Raw genomic sequence first — 22,498 nt, forward strand, 5'->3', positions numbered from 1 at the left:
GTTTATCAATTTTTATCTTCAATTTTTCAATTCAAGCATATCTCCAAGTCTTTGACAAACAATCGGAACAAAGCATCTTTACAAAAGAATTAAAATATACTCCCTCCTTTCCTGAAATAGGTACTCATTTAAGAATTACAGGAGTCTTATGAATTTGATTGAGTGTGCGAGAATGAAATAAGGACGATTTTTGTTGTGAGTGGATTGTGTAGAGTATATTTATCAAAAAGAAATGGATATGCATTTTAGGGACAAATCAAAAAAGAAATAGGAGTATCCATTTTAGGAACTGTTGTAAATATGTAACGCCCCGCTTTTCCCTAGCTAAATTTAGAGTGAATTTTGAACTTAGAAGTATGAGATGATTCACGCTGGAGAAATGAAACGATTTGTTTTTAATTCCAACAAATGATTTACAAAAAAAACTTTTGTAAAATTTCATTTATTCAAATTCTTATGCATTACATATTTATTTAAATTGAACAATTGAGCATTTACACGTGTTATTTATTTAACGAACCTAAGGAAATATTACAGTTCCGATAATTCAAGCAGAGGGATTTTATTTGTCCAATCAAAACATCAACTCACCCATACTCCATTTTTCCTACCCGCCACCCTACACCATCACTCATGTCCCTGCAAGCAAGCAACCTCAAAATCAGCTTTAAGCCATGCCTAAGGCTCTCTACTCCTCTGCTTAATCCAAGCACAACCCTCTCAGTTTGGTCCTCACCATTCAACAGATCTCCTTCTCACAAAAAAAAAAAGAAGAGAAAAGACTCAAGTGCAAAAATCGATTCAGTGAGGTCCAGTTTTACAGTAGCAAATCAAACACCAAACTTCAACCAAGTTCAGATGACAACAACGCAGCCTGACCCAAGTTTCTTAAGCAGCCAAACCATTCCAGTTTCCAGCCGCACAAACCCAACCGATTCTATTAAAGGTTACACCTTTAACTCATCTTGTATATCAAGCAATTGAATAGAATGTCACTCACTAATATACATATGCATAAAATTTGCGTATATATATATATATATACATTACATGAAGCATGTTAATAAAGAAAAAAAAAGGGGAAGTAGAGTTTGAAGCTTCGATTTTTATTTCTTGTTTTGAACTGGCTGCGTCGGGGTTGTTACTTCGGTGTGTGTGTGAGTCGAGTCGGGTAAAGTCCGGGCGGCGACGCTGGCTGCAAAGAGCCATTGCTGTCGACCGGAATTGAGCATAGAGATGGAGTATGTGGGTGGTGGCTGACTGAGAGAGAGAAGTGGATTGGGCTGGGTTTTGCTGAGGGCTGGGTCGGAGGAGAAGAGAGGTTGATGGAAATGAGGGAAGTGCGACGACGGCGGTTGGTGGCTGTCGTTGATGCGGCCGCCGGGGGTACAGAGGGAGATGAGGCGATGGCTGCAACTAACTGCTGCTGTTCGCTGGTCTGTTTCGAGGGACGTCAGGTGGCGGCGGTAGGCCTTGTTGGCTGCTGCGGCCGCCGATTTTCAGAGGGAGGCGGCGGCGTTCTCGCCGCAGCCAAGGAAGGAGATGGCGATGGGGTGAGGAAGAGACGAGGCTGGAGAGGCGACGGCGGTGTCGCCGGCACCAGCGTGCTGTGTGTGTGTGTGTTTTGTGAGAACAGAGAGAGACGAGAATGAATGGGGAGGGGAGCGGCTGTAGGAGAAGAAGAAAAGGGAGAGGAATTTGGTTTGGGCTTAGGGCTTGCAGTTGGGCTGATTGGTTTTAAATAGATTGGGCCGGAATTTATTAATAGTGTTTGGCCCGATTGTATTATTAAATTTATGTGGGCTGAGTTTATTTAATAGTTTGGGCCTTTGTTTTAATTGATTGGGCTGCGAAATTTTAATTAATTTGATTAATTATTTTAAAGATGATTTGCATAATAATATTATATTATTATTATGTGCATATATTAAGTGTAATCACTTACTATATGATTAAAGTATGAAATGAGCTATGCATTTGCATCATGATTTAAATTGGTTTTCATTAAATCCAATTATTAAAGAAAGGCGAGTAAGAATATTGTTGGTGTTCTTAACTCAAGAGAAATGTTTTCAATTATTTATTCATTAAATTTTGAAAACCCGGCTAAGTGAATCATAGAATATTAAGCACTACACCATGACTTAAGATTAGATTCAAGGAGACCTATTAAGAATAGAATTTCTTGTAGGTTTTATGAACCAAGGGGATTAGCGCTGCTTTCCCAAGACGAGTTTATGTGATTATGATCTTCAGGCTTTGCCTATCCAGGTGGGCTTACTTTCCAAATGTATAAAGTATGATTGAGTTATTAAGCTCTAAATGTTTCAATTAAATGCAATTATTTATTCAATGAAATGAAAACTGTTTATTCAATAAAATGTTTATGTGCACTCTGCTCTGTTTAAGGCTCGCCACAACGAATCAATTGAGGTTCTTTTATGGCCTAACACGTTATTTGAGAATTGTGTACACTCGTTAGCTGACTCGGTGGGTTGATCTCCATCGGGCACTAACTAAGAGGCGTTATAAGGGTGCTTGCTGGATGTGTTCCGAAGCATGTAATGTAAGGGCCTGCCTGGGTAGCGTCCCGAGGTCAATTCAACTTGTCTGAGTTACGTCCTCAGGGCAAGTGCAATGGGAGAAATGGATCCGTCGGTGGCTAAAAGGTCCGGGATCACAACGAGTAACAGAAAGGGAGTGTGACATGTGCGCACAAATGAAAAATGTTTTAACATGCTTAGAAGTTCTTTCAATTTAAAACCTTCTAAGTCATGTCAAGTATGATTGGATAAACTGCTCTTACGAAAATATGAAATGTTTATGAAAATGCATGCCCACTGAGTACATTAGTACTTAGCCCAAAAATACTTTCAAATGTTTTCAGGTTGGCTGGTCGGTGCTGACGGGACTGAGCTGAGGCTAGGGTTCAACTTCCTTTTAAGACTTCCGCTGTAGCAGTAAATAACATTTTGTCTTTTGTTTTCCCAACTTAAGATCTTCATGTTAAATTACAAATGATATATCTGACCGAGCTTAGACTCTTCACTACTAAATTTATGCTAATGAATGTCGGTTGTCAGAAGCATGAAACAAAACTTATGATCCAAAGGGGCCTAGCCCGACTCGTTATCTTATTATTCGGGTTTTAACAAGGTTGTTCCTTGTTTATTTCTATGAATTATTCACACATCGATTATATTTATTCATTCAAGAATTGGGGTGTGACAGAATGGTATCAGAGCATAAGTTTTCTTTCATGACTCTGATAACCATAAGCTTTTGATGTCGAGTCTAGAATAGTATCTCTAGACTTCTAAGAATGTCAGTAGCCCTCAGCTCGCCGTCACACTGCCGCAACTAAGGTACGATAATAGTTTCAAAAATATACATATATGTATTTCAGATGTTATGAAAGTTTTCAAGAAAATGTGCGCCTTATGTTTACAATGCTATGTGAATGTTTTTGTCGTGTTTGGGACTACCCGAACCCATAACGACTCAATGAATGTATTTCGTGTTTGGGACTACCCGAACCCATAACGACTCAATGAATGTATTTTGTGTTTGGGACAACCCGAGCCCTTAACGAATCAATGTATGTATGTATGTATGTATGGTCGAGTTAGATTCCATGAATCTTTCCGGCATAAGCAAGATTGTTCATGAAAGGGGCATTTAATGTCCATATGACTCAGTTTTAAAGAAAGCAAATGTATGTATGTATGTATGTATGAATGAATGTGAAAGTTTTATGTTATCATTTTAGGTTCACTGCCTATATGATTAGAATGATGAGTTCTTTTACAAATCGTTTGAGAACCACCCAATAATGCCTTACGAATGTTAGTCGTGATAGCACCGCTAGAACGACATAGAATAGACTTATATGATACTAAATATTTATGATTGAAGTACTTAGAAGTAAGTGCTTTAAGTTAGAAGTTGACATAGAGCTTTATAAGAGATAAAAAGTTGACATGATTAGGGGCGAAGCTCCCATTTGACTGAGTGATTCGTTGTGCTGGGTCTGGCCAGCCCACATAACTAAGATCTCGGTGATTGTCAATTAGGATTTTGACCTTGAGTAGAGCGTCATCCCATTGTATAGACCCACACTATGTAGTTGTCACAATAAGATCTTCACGATAAGCACAGTTATGACTAGAATGACTTAGTTTGCTGTCAGTTCTCGAAGTACTAGAAGGTGATATTCTCACAGTTAGAAAGATACACTAAGCATCAACCTATCTTTTGACCGTCAGTCGGTAGAAACAAAGCAACTTCTGGAATCCCAAGTGGAGAACCGGGGCAGATAACTAGTATGATAGAGTTTTCAACAAAATGTCAGGACGTGCTCCAAATATGGTGGACACTTATGAGAAACGCGTGAAGGAGTTCGCAAACGAATGGCGTCATGAGATATTCAATTCCCCTATCAAGCCAAAGAAATATTACGTAGGAGCAACCAACGAGCAAGACTCTCACCATCAAATCACTGCTACCAAGGGAGAATGGGAAGACTCCGACACAATCTGGATATACACCACCTCAAGATGTGGTGAAGGAAAGAAAATGAAATGAAGAAAACAACAGAAACTTCGAGAATAGAAAAAGGACTTTAGAATAAGACTTAAGATCCAACCCAGCCTCAGAGCCAACAACCTCACGCTAGAAGGGTGATTGTTTCGGCTAAAGTGTCAAAAGCTCCATCAATATGAATGTTCAAAGGAAGCAAATACTTGTTTTAAACTGCATAGAACTTGAGCACTCTGTCTCATTAGTCCCAAAGTTGAATTACCTGACTTATGACTTAGAACTCGTTGTGGTTGTGCATGTGTTGGAAATTTGGAGACACTATCTCTACGGAGTTAAGTGTGAGGTCCTTGTAGATGACAAGAATTTGAAGTGCTTTTTCGAGCAAAGAGATTTGAATGTAAGACAACAGAGACGACTCGAATTAGTGAAGAATTATGATGGTACCATCAATTGGAAATTAAGATAAGATGTTTCACCACTAAATATGAAGTACTGATTGGTGATTGCCTTATTCGGTTTAGTAATTGTTCACCATCCGGAGACAATATCAAGCTGTGCAGTTGCATCAATAGTTAGGTGTGAATTGCGAGAAAGGATTATGAAAGCACGAAATGAAAATGGATATTGGTGAGAAAATGTGTCTCGCCTCAAGAATAAGAAAAACGAAAGGATTAACGAAAGTCAGGAATAATGCACTAATGGTTAGTGGAGGATTGTGGATATATACACTAAGTATTACGTCTCGCAGTTAAGAAAGTATGTGATTAAGAAAGATGAGATATTCCAAGCTCAAGGCTTAAGTTATGAAGAGAAATCAGTTTAGTGACTAGATTGCAAGGTTCAAGTTTTACGGAACAATGATATTGTTCTCGTCATGTAGTGGAACCGTCACATGATGGAAAAGACCACATAAGAAGCAAATGAAACAAATGACTAGTATATCTCGAACTAGATTACCCACATATGCAATTTCGAGGACGAAATTTTTATAAGGATGGAGGGATGTAACGCCCCGCTTTTCCCTAGCTAAATTTAGAGTGAATTTTGAACTTAGAAGTATGAGATGATTCACGCTGGAGAAATGAAACGATTTATTTTTAATTCCAACAAATGATTTACAAAAAAAACTTTTGTAAAATTTCATTTATTCAAATTCTTATGCATTACATATTTATTTAAATTGAACAATTGAGCATTTACACGTGTTATTTATTTAACGAACCTAAGGAAATATTACAGTTCCGATAATTCAAGCAGAGGGATTTTATTTGTCCAATCAAAACATCAACTCACCCATACTCCATTTTTCCTACCCGCCACCCTACACCATCACTCATGTCCCTGCAAGCAAGCAACCTCAAAATCAGCTTTAAGCCATGCCTAAGGCTCTCTACTCCTCTGCTTAATCCAAGCACAACCCTCTCAGTTTGGTCCTCACCATTCAACAGATCTCCTTCTCACAAAAAAAAAGAAGAGAAAAGACTCAAGTGCAAAAATCGATTCAGTGAGGTCCAGTTTTATAGTAGCAAATCAAACACCAAACTTCAACCAAGTTCAGATGACAACAACGCAGCCTGACCCAAGTTTCTTAAGCAGCCAAACCATTCCAGTTTCCAGCCGCACAAACCCAACCGATTCTATTAAAGGTTACACCTTTAACTCATCTTGTATATCAAGCAATTGAATAGAATGTCACTCACTAATATACATATGCATAAAATTTGCGTATATATATATATATATATATATATATATACATTACATGAAGCATGTTAATAAAGAAAAAAAAGGGGAAGTAGAGTTTGAAGCTTCGATTTTTATTTCTTGTTTTGAACTGGCTGCGTCGGGGTTGTTACTTCGGTGTGTGTGTGAGTCGAGTCAGGTAAAGTCCGGGCGGCGACGCTGGCTGCAAAGAGCCATTGCTGTCGACCGGAATTGAGCATAGAGATAAAGTATGTGGGTGGTGGCTGACTGAGAGAGAGAAGTGGATTGGGCTGGGTTTTGCTGAGGGCTGGGTCGGAGGAGAAGGGAGGTTGATGGAAATGAGGGAAGTGCGACGACGGCGGTTGGTGGCTGTCGTTGATGCGGCCGCCGGGGGTACAGAGGGAGATGAGGCGATGGCTGCAACTAACTGCTGCTGTTCGCTGGTCTGTTTCGAGGGACGTCAGGTGGCGGCGGTAGGCCTTGTTGGCTGCTGCGGCCGCCGATTTTCAGAGGGAGGCGGCGGCGTTCTCGCCGCAGCCAAGGAAGGAGATGGCGATGGGGTGAGGAAGAGACGAGGCTGGAGAGGCGACTGCGGTGTCGCCGGCACCAGCGTGCTCTGTGTGTGTGTGTTTTGTGAGAACAGAGAGAGACGAGAATGAATGGGGAGGGGAGCGGCTGTAGGAGAAGAAGAAAAGGGAGAGGAATTTGGTTTGGGCTTAGGGCTTGCAGTTGGGCTGATTGGTTTTAAATAGATTGGGCCGGAATTTATTAATAGTGTTTGGCCCGATTGTATTATTAAATTTATGTGGGCTGAGTTTATTTAATAGTTTGGGCCTTTGTTTTAATTGCTTGGGCTGCGAAATTTTAATTAATTTGATTAATTATTTTAAAGATGATTTGCATAATAATATTATATTATTATTATGTGCATATATTAAGTGTAATCACTTACTATATGATTAAAGTATGAAATGAGCTATGCATTTGCATCATGATTTAAATTGGTTTTCATTAAATCCAATTATTAAAGAAAGACGAGTAAGAATATTGTTGGTGTTCTTAACTCAAGAGAAATGTTTTCAATTATTTATTCATTAAATTTTGAAAACCCGGCTAAGTGAATCATAGAATATTAAGCACTACACCATGACTTAAGATTAGATTCAAGGAGACCTATTAAGAATAGAATTTCTTGTAGGTTTTATGAACCAAGGGGATTAGCGCTGCTTTCCCAAGACGAGTTTATGTGATTATGATCTTTAGGCTTTGCCTATCCAGGTGGGCTTACTTTCCAAATGTATAAAGTATGATTGAGTTATTAAGCTCTAAATGTTTCAATTAAATGCAATTATTTATTCAATGAAATGAAAACTGTTTATCCAATAAAATGTTTATGTGCACTCTGCTCTGTTTAAGGCTCGCCACAACGAATCAATTGAGGTTCTCTTATGGCCTAACACGTTATTTGAGAATTGTGTACACTCGTTAGCTGACTCGGTGGGTTGATCTCCATCGGGCACTAACTAAGAGGCGTTATAAGGGTGCTTGCTGGATGTGTTCCGAAGCATGTAATGTAAGGGCCTGCCTGGGTAGCGTCCCGAGGTCAATTCAACTTGTCTGAGTTACGTCCTCAGGGCAAGTGCAATGGGAGAAATGGATCCGTCGGTGGCTAAAAGGTCCGGGATCACAGCGAGTAACAGAAAGGGAGTGTGACATGTGCGCACAAATGAAAAATGTTTTAACATGCTTAGAAGTTCTTTCAATTTAAAACCTTCTAAGTCATGTCAAGTATGATTGGATAAACTGCTATTACGAAAATATGAAATGTTTATGAAAATGCATGCCCACTGAGTACATTAGTACTTAGCCCAAAAATACTTTCAAATGTTTTCAGGTTGGCTGGTCGGTGCTGACGGGACTGAGCTGAGGCTAGGGTTCAAATTCCTTTTAAGACTTCCGCTGTAGCAGTAAATAACATTTTGTCTTTTGTTTTCCCAACTTAAGATCTTCATGTTAAATTACAAATGATATATCTGACCGAGCTTAGACTCTTCACTACTAAATTTATGCTAATGAATGTCGGTTGTCAGAAGCATGAAACAAAACTTATGATCCAAAGGGGCCTAGCCCGACTCGTTATCTTATTATTCGGGTTTTAACAAGGTTGTTCCTTGTTTATTTCTATGAATTATTCACACATCGATTATATTTATTCATTCAAGAATTGGGGTGTGACAAAATATATCTATAAGATATATTTTATGTGTGTTGACCAAGAAATCTCCCTAAAACCCTAGCTTCCTACTTGTATAAATAGAGGCCTTTGGGCCTCATATTGAATACGCTCAATACATATTCTCTTCTCTATTCTCCCGTTTCTCTCTAGTTTATAACACGTTATCAGCACGATAGTTCTAGTTCTCTCATCTCTCTTCAATCGTAGAAACTAATCGATTGACTCAATGATGGAGGTATGCCCTAGGAAAGAATCGTGTCTTTCCGATAAGGTAATTCATATTCGATTATAGAAGTGATATTCGAATTGTTACTTCGAAATTGAAAAAAAAAATTGATGAAACACGGTTTAAATCTATGATACGATTTACAAATTGTTTGCTTGATTAATTTAAATTTTTGTGAATCCTAATCATATCAATATATGTTGTCGCCATTTATAAATTTAATGATGTATATTTCATCATATATGTTTGATTGTCATTCTGATTTGCCATTAAAACAATCCCAGAAGGATCGCTACAATTTTAAATATCAATTTTAATGATGGTGAATTATTATTTGATTTCATATGTATTCAATCAATATATATATATATATATATATATATCCAACACATCACTTTATTGTTAATCGTTTAGTTAATCTGCTGTATGTTACAGTGCAAAATTGAATTTACTTTTTGATTACCATCATAGTATTCTGAGTAATTACAATTTTCTGAATTGTGTCCAATTTAGCAGAGTAGATTTACGTACTACTATTTTATTAAAGTTGAGTTCGTTCCCTCACAAACTTCGGTTGAGAGTGAATTTCTTATAGATATGTATGACGCACAGTCTTTTCATGTTTTTGCATCTACATATATCTTAGTTGATTTGTACAGTAATAATAATAATAATAATAATAATAAATAAAATATTTTCTTCTAATCACTTATTTTTAGTATTTAATTGTTGGAAGCAAATAATTTATGCGAAATTTATTCATTTGCTTATGCTATTAACGAATAAATATTCATTAAAACAAATCAAATAAATTTGTTTACTGTGAAGTTTATTGTTATATTATGAAATATACTATATATATACAATCTTTTTTTTAAATGATCTTGAAAATTAATTGATGCTATTTAAATAGCACAAGTAGTATTCCTGAAGAATATTACATTCAAGATCTTAAATTGGTGCTATTTAAATAGCACAAGTAGTATTCTTAAAGAATATTACATTCAAAATCTTAAACTGATGCTATTAAAGTAGCACAGGTAATATTCCTGAAGAATATTACATGCTCTAAGAGCATGTAAATTAAATATTTGGATAACATATCCTTGAATCTTTATCTATTTGATTCATATTGTTGCTCTCGATGTAGCACAATCAATATTCCATGAAGAATATTACATAGTCTTCAAGAGCAATCCATATTACATGCTCTTGAAAATTAGACCTTGAAGGTCAAACGGCCCTAAAGGCCGAATGGTTGTACTCTTTTTCCCTTACTAAGTTTTTTTCCTACGAGGTTTTCTTAGTTAAGGTTTTTAACGAGGCAACTAGTGTAATATATGAGTAAATATATATGTCTTGCACTCTTTTCCTCTACCGAATTTTTCCCATGGGGTTTTTACGGAGAGGTTTTTAACAAGGCATGAACATTTATACACTAACATCATATGGAATCCTATGATATTTGTCTTGGTGAAATAATTACACATATTATTATTCAAAAGAAGAAGCAGTGTTTCCTTGAGTTGACATTAGATGAGAATAATGTTAACACAATATCAGGTGCATCAAACATCATTGAAGGCTCCGGAAGAGCTTGTATCATTTTGTCAAATGATACTAAATTAGATATTGAAAATGCCCTGTACTCTAGTACGTTTAAAAGGAACTTACTAAGTTTCAAGAATGTCCGTAATAATGGATACCACATCGAGACAATTGTGTGGAAGGTAAAAATGAATATCTTTGCATAAATTCTTTTGTTTCAAGCTATAAGCTGACAAAAGAAAAATTAGCATCACTACCTTCTGGAATGTATTATACATTCATAAAAGCAATTGAGACAAACCATGTCATGAACGTGAAGTTCAATGACACAAAAGCTTTAAGCTTTGGCATGATAGGTTTGGACATCCTGGAGCAACTATAATGCGCTGAATAATCAATAATTCATATGGGCACAACATAAGAATCAAAAGGTTCTTTCTACAAATGAATTCTAATGTGATGCTTGTGCGCAAGGCAAGTTAGTCATTAGACCTTCATATACGAAGGATAATACTGAATCTCCATCTTTCTTAGAAAGACTTAAAGGAGACATTTATAGACCTATACATTCACCTTGTGGAACTTTTCGATATTTTATGGTATTAATTGATGCCTTTTATAGATGGTCACGTGTATGCTTGCTTTCTACTAGAAATGCAATATTTGCTAGACTACTTGCGCAAATCATAAAATTAAGAGCTCAATTCCCAGACAATTCAATTAAAAGAATTCGTCTTGATAATGCTGGTGAGTTTACATCTCAAGCATTTGATAACTATTGTATGGCTATTGGAATTGAGATTGAACATCCAATAGCTCATGTCCATACTCAAAATGGTTTAGCGAAATCATTTATTAAACGTCTTCAAATTATTGCTAGACTATTACTTATGAAATAAAAACTCCCAACTAATGCTTGGGGTCATGCCATATTACATGCTGCAACATTAATTCGACTAAGGCCATCAGCCAATCATGAATACTCCCCAATGCAGATTATTTTTGGCCGAGAACCTGATGTTTCTCACTTACGAATTTTTGGTTGCGCGGTTCAAGTCCCAATTGCACCCCCACAACGAACAAAAATGGGTCCCCAACAAAGACTTGGGATATATGTTGGATTTGATTCACCCTCGGTTATAAGGTATATAGAACCTACAGGTGATTTATTTACTGCACGTTTTGCAGATTGTCATTTTGACGAAATGACATTTCCAACATTATGAGGAATAAATCTACATCCAGAAAAGCACAAGGAACTCTCTTGAAATGAGAAAAACTTATCACATTTTGATTATAGAACAAATCAATGTGAACAAGAAATTGAAAAGATCATTCATTTGCAAAATATTGCAAATCAAATTCCTGATGCTTTTGTAGATACAAGAAAAGTGATACAATCTCACATACATATATGCTGCAAATACTCCAGCTAAAATTGATGTCCTTGAATGACAAATAAATTTGGCAGCAAATGAGTCTAAAATTCGTCAAAAATGTGGTCGACCAGTTGGTTCCAAAGATTCTATGCCTAGAAAAAGAAAGGGGCAAGATGGAAACCAAACAATGACGAAAATGACTAATCAACCAATGAAAGCGTTGTAATTCCTAAAGAATTACAAGTATCTGAAAATCATGAGATCTCAATAAATTATTTACATCAGATACTAGAGAGAGAAAATATCATTGTTGATGATATATTTGCCTTTCATATAGCTCTTCATGTTTTAAATGAGGATCCTCAACTAAAATCTGTTGCAAAATGCAAACAGAGACTTGATTGGCCAAAGTGAAAAGAAGCTATAGAAAGGGAATTAAATTCCTGTGATAACCGGAAAGTATTTGAATACATAGCCCTAACTCCGGAATCTAAAATCCATGTTGAATACAAGTGGATCTTTGTTAGAAAGAGAACCGAGAAAAATGAAGTTACGAAATATAGAGCAAAACTCGTAGCACAAGGTTTCTCACAAAAACCAGGAATTGATTATGAGGAAATATACTCTCCCCTAATGAACGCTATTACTTTCAGATTTTGATTAGTCTGGCTGTGTCACAAAGGCTTGATATGCGCCTTATGGATGTAGTAACTGCTTATCTATATGGGTCATTACATAATGACATATATATGAAAATTCCTGAAGGATTTAACAAATGCCTGAAGGATTGCAGTCAAAACCCAAAAGCATGTATTCAATTAAACTACAAAAATCGTTGTATGGACTGAAACAGTCTAGTCGTATGTGGTACAATAGACTGAGCGAGTATCTTTTGAAAGAGGATACAAGAATAAAGATATCCGCCCTTGTGTTTTCATTAAGAAAACAAAAAGTGGATTTGCAATCATAGCAGTTTATGTTGATGATTTAAATTTAATTGGGACTCCTGAAGAGCTCAATAAAACTGCTAAATATTTGAAGAAAGAATTGAGATGAAAGATTTGGGAAAGACAAAGTTTTGTCTTGGTTTGCAAATGGAACGTATCCGTGGATGAACGTTTATCCATCAATCCACATATACAGAAAAAGTGTTAAAACGCTTTTACATGGATAATGCACATTCATCACCAATGGTCGTTAGATCTATTGATACTAAGAAATAACCATTTCGACCAATTGAAGAGGGTGAAACAATACATGATCCTAAAGTACCATATCTAAGTGCAATTGGAGCGTTGACTTATCTGGCTAATAATACTAGACCAGATATAGCTTTTTCTGTCAATCTTCTAGCAAGATTTAGCGCTGCACCCAATTTGAGACATTGGAATGGTGTTAAGCACATTCTACATTATCTAAAGGGGTACCATTGACCTTGAATTATATTATCAAGAAAAATTTGATAATACTCTAGTGGGGTACTCGGATGCAGGATTTTTATCCGATCCACATGAAGCTAAGTCACAAACTAGATACGTTTCACATGTGGTGGAACTGCTACATCATGAAAATCTGTGAAGCAAACCTTGACTGCAACATCCTCAAATCATTCTGAAATCATTGCAATCTACGAAACAAGTCGAGAAATGTGTATGGTTGAGAAATGTGACGAGTCATATCCAAGAGTCGTGCGGGTTAGCTTCATCAAAGGCCAAACCAATCATTTTATATGAAGACAATATTGTTTGCATCGCGCAACTCAAGGAAGGATACATCAAAGGCGATCGGACGAAGCATATTTCTCCCAAGCTCTTCTACACACACGACCTTCAAAAGAATGGCGATATCGACGTTCAACAAATTCGCTCAAGTGATAATCTGGCGGACTTATTCACCAAGGCATTACCAACATCGACATTTAGAAAGTTGGTACATGATCGGCATACGTCGACTCAAAGATCTTCTATGATTTCAAGTTCAGGGGAAGCAGTTGTACTCTTTTTCCTTCGACTAGGTTTTGTCCCATTGGATTTTCCTAGCAAGGTTTTAATGAGGCAACAACTTTTGTTTTAGGGATTGGTCAATCAAGGGGAAGTGTTGTAAATATATCTATAAGATATATCTTATGTGTGTTGACCAAGAAATCTCCCTAAAACCCTAGCTTCCTACTTGTATAAATAGAGGCATTTGGGCCTCATATTGAATACGCTCAATACATATTCTCTTCTCTATTCTCCCGTTTCTCTCTAGTTTATAACAGGAACAAATGGAGTAATATTTATTTAGTGACAAAGGATATGTTCTCATAACGGTGTAGATAAGTTGTGTCGAGTGCCGGCAAACGATCAAGATTCGCTCACTTACTAGAATCCATCTCAAATTGATTACTTGGAAATTTAATTCTAGATTAGTCGATACTTGGTGAATTAACTAGGGTTCTTTTATTTTGCTTTTTCCCTTCTACTAAACTAGTTAAGTAGTCCGCAAATTGATATTAACTCACTCATCCACGAATTGAACTTTTGCTCAACGCTAGAAGCAAATGGTTTATCTAAGATAGTTATATAAATATGCTACCAAAGCAGCATCTTACCAACGTCCATAATACTTGATATTTCTACAATTGAAATTGCTTTTTAGGGGAGAAAAGAAAAGTCATTACCGTAATAAGTCACAATGTAGAATATATGTGGATCCACGCTGGAATCTACCACGTTGTCGAAATCATTTCACTGTCTAAGGGGGGTGTATTCGTTGTGGAGTTTAATAGATTTCTATGGATTTTAAAAGTGTGGGTGTATTCGTTTCAGACTTTTAAAAGTCTGCAGAAATTTGGGTGTATTCGTTCAAGACTTTTAAAAGTCCATATAAATCTGGGTGTATTCGTTTCAGACTTTTTAAAATCCATACAAATCTAGGTGTATTCGTTATTCCATTGACTTCAAATCCAGGAATGACTTTCATGGATTTCATCCAAAAAATACACACAACGAAATCCGGCCAAGAACCACGAGAATTGAAATCCATGGAGTTTTGAGCGAGCGCTGAGTTCCAGCGCCCGCGGCCAAGAAGCCAGCGAGCGCTGGAACTCAGCATCCGTTGAGAAAGTCCAGCGCTCGCTGGAAACACATAGAAATTAAGTTAGTAATCTGCACAAAGCAATTTTCTCAAACATTAATCTCAAGATTCTCAACAAAAGCATATTTGCAAGAAAAGCCAACCTTCAGAAGCCGCTTACGTTAAGCCAAAGATAAAGATAAAGATCAAAATCTGGACTTGCTGCTTCTCGCAGCCATAATTTTGTGTCTTCAAGCAAGAAAAAGACACACACTGGCACACACACAGTGTGTTTTTGGCAACAAATTTCAACGCCATTAAAGTGATTAATGGTAATCACAAGCAAGCAAGGAGTTGCGAGCTCACTATTTAACTGCCACCCTCTCTCTCTCTCTCGTCGTCATCATCGTCGTCATCGCCATTCATCACTATCATCTCTCACTCCAAGATTGCAATTTGCGAGCATCCTTTTTTTCTCTCACAGTCGCACATAAATAAAAAAAACTAGAAATCTCGGCGCAAGACCTTCTTACCTGGTTGGACCATTTCCAGGTAAAATTACCTTGACAAAATAAGGAAATCTTGGCTTTACTGAATAAAGTTTCAGATTTTACTCTGTTTTAGCTTTTATTTTTTAGGTACAATTGGAGACCAATTCTTGAATAATTAATCTCTGAGTTTTGTGATGTGAAACTTGGCGGTGGAATCCTTTCTCGTTTGATGTTGATTCCAATTCCAGCTTCTGTTCTATTTATAGTCTGCTCTATTTCAATTCTTGATAGAGATGGATATTTTATAGAGGAAAATTGTTTTGTTTGTGTCCCTTAAAAGGTATTGCGCCAGGCATATTCTGCTATTGATGATTAGAAATTGATGAAAATTAGTGAAAAAGATTGTTGCATGGCATTGTAAAGCATGCAGTTTAGCCTTTATTAGTACATCCAATTTATGATCAGACATGATTTTTAGCAGTCTACTCTTTCTCCTTTCATATATGGGTGTTAGGATTCATGGAATTATTTAAAGAATGTGACATGGGAGAGATCACACTAATCTGTATGAAAACTATAGTTAAAGAAACTGGCATTCTGATTTCAGACAATATTTTGGTCCTCGAACTTCTTTGGTTGCTGTGTGTTTACACCAATGTCTAAATAAACAGATGGTAGATGGTTTGAGGTCATAAAATCAAATTACTTTCAAAAAAGAGAAAGGAAAAAGAGGATAGTTTGATAGGTTGATAGATGCAGATTGTAATTTGTACGAGTTAGTCCCTTGATATGTAAAGTTTAAAGCTAAAAGTTTTGTAGATTTTACCTGTTGTAATGTAGATCTTATCAAGTTGTTATAAAAGACAGCCATTTCACGTCTAGTCGTGGTACTTTGCTTCTGTCAATTGGTTTGCTCCTCTTGACTGATAGAAGAAAACTGAATTAGCATTCATATGTTCTTACAATAGGCTGACCATACACTGGATACGTCACGGAAGAGATGGGTGCAATTAGTCCGTGGCCCGGAATTTTCTTCTTTTTCATTGCGCTGAGTGCATTCTGCCAATCTTCTGCTGATGGGATCGAAGCAGACCAACCCGTTGCTCTTTATGTAAATGCGTCCGAAGCATCAGCAAAAAAGATACCAAAAACCTTGTTTGGTATATTTTTTGAGGTGAGTTTGATCAGCGTTCACGGAATTTTGTATATACACCATAGCTCATCAGCATCAATTACACATCTTGCAGCACCAATTTAATATTCCAGTGCTCGCTGGATTCCCAGCGGTCGCTGGGTTTCCAGCGGTGCTGGAACTCAGCGGGCGTTGGTTTTCATGGAATTCAATTCCAAAATTATCCCCTAAAGTCTTCGAAAATCAGTGAAAATCGGGGTGAAATCCAACCACGAATTCTTTAAAAGTCGTCTGGAATCTATGTGAATTCCATGGAATTTAAATTCCATGGACTTTTTAAAGTCTGTGTAAATCCACAACTTATACACCCCCCTAAATCTCTAGCTAACTGGGCAATGGCATGAGTCTGTTACTTTAAATTCCTTCATATCATTTCAATGTTATTTACATAAAGGATCAATAAGAATGTTAACTCATTAGCAGATGTGTAAGTATTCAGATACACAGATAGAAAGAGAAGAACAGGTAATCAATCAGCCAACCTACAGGAGGATTTCAGAAGCCAACAATACAAGTATGAATGATACTTTAAATCTGTATCAACTATACATGATTTTCATATGGTTTCTTACAATGATTTTGGGAATGTCGTCAAATAAAGGGACGGAAACAAGTAAAAGAGAGCTTGATTTTTCAGAAGATACATGTGCACTTACAGTTCTACAAGTATTTTTCTATGCAAGTTGTCAATGTAGTTTCTGGAACAGCACCTATGACTGCTTCTTTCTTCTCCCCATTCTTGAAGATTATGACAGTAGGAATACTCCGGATCCCATACTGGGTTGCAATCGTAGAGCAATCATCAGTGTTAACCTTGAAGCATTTGAGCTTCCCAGCATAGTCCTTAGCCAGTTTGTCGATGACAGGGTGGATCATGCGGCAGGGCCCACACCATGGTGCCCAGAATTCAACCAGAACAGGCACATCAGATTCAAGCACAAGAGATTGCCAGTCCGGATCAGTAACAGCAGCCACTGCAGTTTCCAAGGAACTAATGATAAGCCATTGTATAAGGTGGAAGATTTCCAAACTCATATTGTACTGCAACATGATTCTTTTCGATGAATTCCTATTCCTTTCCATAATGCTATAAATACTCTACTGAATGTTCAGAAACTTTGAAGTGCATGAAATCGCCAACAATGAGTTTATCATTCATGCAGATGAAATGAGATTATATTAAAGACGAAAGAAAACCTGAACTCTCAGAAATCACAAAACAAAGACTCAAGGGCCAAGCATTAAAATCTTTGTGGTGAAAACTCCATGGGAAAAACAATTCAGGTAACAATTGATGACTCAGTATCAAGTATAAAGTTAAAGAGGATAACTGCATAGGGGGCATTTAGTTTGAGTAATAGGATAGATTGATAAAACACAGGATTGAGTATTTGAAGAATAAGATGGTCAAACAAGTGCAAAATTAATCAATCCATCAAAGTAAATGGTAGACTAGCTTGAATTATTTTTATCTATCAATCATATCACTCAAATTAAACTCCCCCTAAAGAGACAGCTGATTTACTTGCATTGTGCTAGCTTAACTTTCTTTTAGTATAATCAATGCTATTAACTTTCAGAAAAAAAGGCAATTGGAGCACTTGTTCGCTCTGTCAGATTCTGGATTTAGTATATCGAAACACCAATAACTCGATTGGTGTTTTTCATGTTGTTGCCAAACCCAAATAATTACACAGCACAAAGAATTAATGCACAAAAAATAAGCATGAGGAATTTTAACCTAACCAGAAACTATTTGCAGTTTTACAACAGAATTTAATTAAACATGAAGTTGATTCCTCTATCAACTGCATACCAGCTAAACAACCTAACTCAATATTATACTCTATCAAAGGCGAAGATATCGAAATAACTAGCGTACAGAAAAACTCGGATAAAATATTATTCAGCAGAAAACACAGACCTCCAACAGCTGTGTCCTGCGCCTCGCAAACGATTCTACTGCCACCTCGAGCAAGTTTGTGAGTGGTCCTGAGCTTTGCCGACGACCGAGTTGGTTGCATCTTGAGACCCCTCAACTCTGGAAATCGGACGGAGGCGGATGCGGCGACCGGCGGCAAGGATGCGGACGGGAGAGCGGAGGCGCGAGGAATCATTAGGGTTTCTAGGACTCCGGCCATGGCGAAAATTCACACTCACACAGAATGTGTGTTGTGCGAGGGCTGGTGGTTGGATAAGTTGGGGAGGAGAGAGTGGTTGAGTCTTATTTATATCACTTTTGTTTCAAAGCGGGGATCTGATATTTTGATTTTTACGATTATGAATGGACGAGGAATACTTTCATATTGTTTTTTTTTTCATTTTTATTTATACTTATTTATTGAACCAGGATCTGTTTCTAGTCTTGGGCCCTGAACTTGAAATTTGGGCCCGATTGAGAATTGGGTAGTTCTATTCTTACAGAACCGATCACCTACCCACCGTGGGCAAGCATAACGTGCCCACCATTGATGTGACAATTTTAATTAGGAAAGATAACTAATAAATCTTACTCTAATTAAAATTATCTTACTATAATTACAATTGTCACATCATGGTGGGCACGTTATGCATGCCCACGGTGGGTAGGTGATCGGTTCTGTCTATTCTTAATCCAAAATAAATTATCTACAGCAAATTTTACACTTATAGTCCCCGACTATAATAAAGTCAAAAAAAGAAATCACTATATATGCCATAATGTAATCACTTTGTAGATGTAGGGGGTCTTGCATGCGTTCTCATGGGCTTTTGAGCGCATGGTGCGCTCCCGTGAAGGTAGTAGGACTGGGCATTTGGGCGGTTTGAGTTGAAACCGAATCGTACTGAAAAAAGTCGAACTCAAACCGCCCTTAAATATTCAAACCAAACAAAATCATTTCATTTGCTAAAATTGAACTAAATCGAACCGCAAATTTTCGGTTTGGTTTGGTTCGACTTGGCATAAACCGTTTCAAATATATATACTTTTTGAAATCAAAAACTTGTTTCCAATTCCAACTTGTTTGGCAACAAATAATTTTCGAAACAAATCAGCAAACTAATTTTGTTACATATCAGCAAATAATTTTCGAAACAAATCAACAAATAATTTTGTTACATATCAAGGACGACTGGACGACAGCGTGGCAGGGCTTGGCCGACGGCGAGGCTCGGCCAGGCCTAGGGTTGAGAAAGGGCTTGAAGAAAGATTTACTCCCCCCCATCCCAATTTAATAGGCCATAAGGACTAGGCACATATCGTCACAATTTAATAGGCTAGCCACAGATGTTAAAAAACAAATAGTTTGTATAAAACATGATAGATAGATTAACTTTTTGTGAGGATATATTTGTCCAAAACGTAAGAAAGAAAAATGAATATATTATTTTTTTAAATGAAAAGAGAGACTATGTGTGGGTCAGATGACATGTGATGTAAATAATGAGTTATGTGAGGATATTTGGGTTTTTTCCATCTTGCACCTAGGTATATTGCACCTAGGTGCTGGATGGACAACACGTGGCATGCAATTCTATTTCATTTTTTTTTCCCTCATTTAACTCAACCCAAGTTTGAAAGTGGCCCCACCTGGCATCTGGATCGATATTCTACAAATTTGGGATTGTATTTGGTTTTATTTTTAATGTTGAATACATCTGCGGGCCCTATTATTTTTAATTGTTTTAGTATTTGTTAATTTTGGTCGGGCCCACCATCGCTAAAGCTTCGAAGGGAAGCTTCTCTCGTTTACCCCTTTCACAATTGATTTTTTACCACAGAATAACTTCGCGCTCTTTCGGCTTCTTCTCTCTCGTCGTGATTCTAGTTCAAGGTCGCTAGTATCGTGTTCTGGCCCGGCAGTCTGACGTTTATTTTCGTGGGAGGCTCTGGGTTGGAGAACATCTTCTGCGGCTTTTGGTTTTTCTCTCTGGCGGCGATTTTTCTCTCTCGCGGCGATTTCAGTTCCATTGCGCCATTATCGTCTTCTGTTCCGGGCGTCTGACGGTTTAGCGTCTTCTCGAGGTAGGCGTTGGGTTGAAGTACATTTTGGTCCGCTTTTCGGCTTCTATTTCGTTGTGGTGTTGTCAATTGGGCGGTTTCCTTCCTTCTTCTTTGGTTATTTTGGTTTGCATGTCTGAATTGACCATTTGATGATTGTAGTGGTAGGTTTTCTGAATTGTTGAAGACAGAGACAGATCCACCTTACCCACTATGGGGGCACGTGCCCCCACAACTTATTTTTTTATTATCAATTATATATGTATATTTATACAAATTTTATTATATCTCATATTGTCAATGCCAAACCCAAATTAACACGGCAACATATATAAAGTATCTCAATTTCTAGCACTATCAGATATGATTAATTAAATATTCGATATTACAATATAAATTAATCAGCTTACAATCTTACAAAAATTATGTTCTTATATGATTTTGCTTTAAGTTTATACGAAAAGATTTTATAAAAGAGCATTGGAATCACCATTTGTTGCATTGAAACCCATGTTATGTTCTCCTACAAATAGCGCTCGAGGATCACTTCAACCTTCACCGATTCAACGACATAAGCTGAAGCTCTGTCGAAATTGCTACTCAGCCTAAAGGCATCTCCCCAAAGCTTGAATCGAAGAAGAGAATTCCAAAGCCAAAATCAGTCACTGCTGATTACACATATTCTCTTAGACCTTAGGCAAGTCTCTGTTTACCCAGAAGCCAAAGGTCAAACTTGCTTCAAAGAACTTGTTCTTTGTAGTGAAGTTGGCACTCGTTCAAACCTCCCCCCCAAAAGAGTGTTTGAGTGATTCGGAGTTCAGGAAGGTACTCTGACTCTGAGTGAGAAGTCTTAGCACGGGTTGTGCTGAGCAGAGAAATCCGACGCGAGTGAAGCGTGGGTCCTGAAGAAGAGTTTTCTTCAGTGGTACGGTTGTGTGCACCCGGCAAGCACACGGTTTGGTTTGCAGTGCACCTGTTAAGCACTTGCAGAGTGGATTGTTGGTCTGATCAACCAACCGTGGATGTAGGAAAGGGTTTTTCCGAACTACGTAAAAGTCTCTGTGTTGTTTACAGCTTTCAGTTTTACATTCTTACTTGTGTTATTTCAATTGATAAACTGAACACTGATTAACTGCAAAGAGTAACCTAACAACCAACAACGTGCTCCACCAAGGCTATTGCGAAAGTAAGTTTAATTTTCGCTGCGTATGATATCAGTCTGACTGATCTATCTTTTGATAGTCAGGAAGAGTGTTATCATCTCTGTCTTAGCAAACACGACTGAAGCCCTTACGTGCATCAGTTAAGTTCCAACAACTTAACTGATAACTCTTTACTGAAGAGCTTTCAGTATCAGTCGTCAATCATGTTTGGTCAAAACTGTTTTCAGTAAAACAGGAGTCTGTGTTTGCATGCAAAGTTTCGTTTTGATCTCTGACTAAGATCCCTCTGATTGAGGATTTGAAAAATAGCCCATAGGTGTATTCCCCCCCCATACACCTATTCGAGACCCTCTGGACCTAACAACAACCATTGCAATTGAACCCTATCGATTTTGGTATCATCAAAATTAGGATTAGGATATTTCATTAAGTTCCCAACGATTTTTCCCTTTTTGATGATGCCAAAACCACACAACAGTTCTAAGCAAGAAAAAGACTGAACTCAAAGCACAAGTTATTAAACAGGGTGAATAGTATTCCCCCTTAACAATATAACCTAAAACTTGCACTTTGAAGGAAGAACACAACAATTCTAAGAAACTGAACAAGGACAAAACTGAAAGACATTAATCAGAGCCTGGACAAAAAGTTATTGTCTTCAGGTTGAGACCAAAGAGAGAAGATCTTTTTATTAAAAGAAAAACTGATGAGACATTAGTTCAAATTACAGGAAGAAAGCAGAACAACAAAGAAGAACAAGTTCTAAAGGCTATGTTTTCTGACCATATAGATTGAATGCAGTCTTCCTGATTTTGTCAAAATCATCTGAATTGGAGTTTGTGGGCACATTCCAGATTTTACAGATGGCTCTGACTTCTCTCTTGATGGATTCTCTATTGATGCCATTTTTGATTTTTGGTGGGCAAACTGATGTCTTCAGGGAATTAGAGGTCGGAATTCTTGCTTCTCTTTTTGCATCCT

General features: G+C 37.3%; 1 protein-coding gene and 1 long non-coding RNA gene across 2 annotated transcripts; one reads left to right on the forward strand and one right to left on the reverse strand.

Annotated features, from left to right (window-relative positions):
* Nucleotides 1-14,885: 14,885 nt before the first annotated feature.
* Nucleotides 14,886-17,499, forward strand: LOC131013285 (uncharacterized). The gene is made up of 2 exons (XR_009097620.1): nt 14,886-15,241; nt 16,149-17,499. It is a non-coding gene; the product is annotated as an uncharacterized LOC131013285 (long non-coding RNA).
* On the reverse strand, nt 16,866-18,682 carry LOC131013284 (uncharacterized). Its single transcript, XM_057941357.1, has 2 exons — nt 18,297-18,682; nt 16,866-17,346 (listed from the first exon to the last, which is right to left on the reverse strand). Exons 1-2 carry the CDS (start codon nt 18,511-18,513, stop codon nt 17,033-17,035), a joined length of 531 nt encoding a protein of 176 aa, XP_057797340.1. The 5' UTR covers nt 18,514-18,682; the 3' UTR covers nt 16,866-17,032.
* Nucleotides 18,683-22,498: the final 3,816 nt, after the last annotated feature.

This window comes from Salvia miltiorrhiza, chromosome 2, assembly GCF_028751815.1.
Source record: "Salvia miltiorrhiza cultivar Shanhuang (shh) chromosome 2, IMPLAD_Smil_shh, whole genome shotgun sequence".
Taxonomy (NCBI): domain Eukaryota; kingdom Viridiplantae; phylum Streptophyta; class Magnoliopsida; order Lamiales; family Lamiaceae; genus Salvia; species Salvia miltiorrhiza.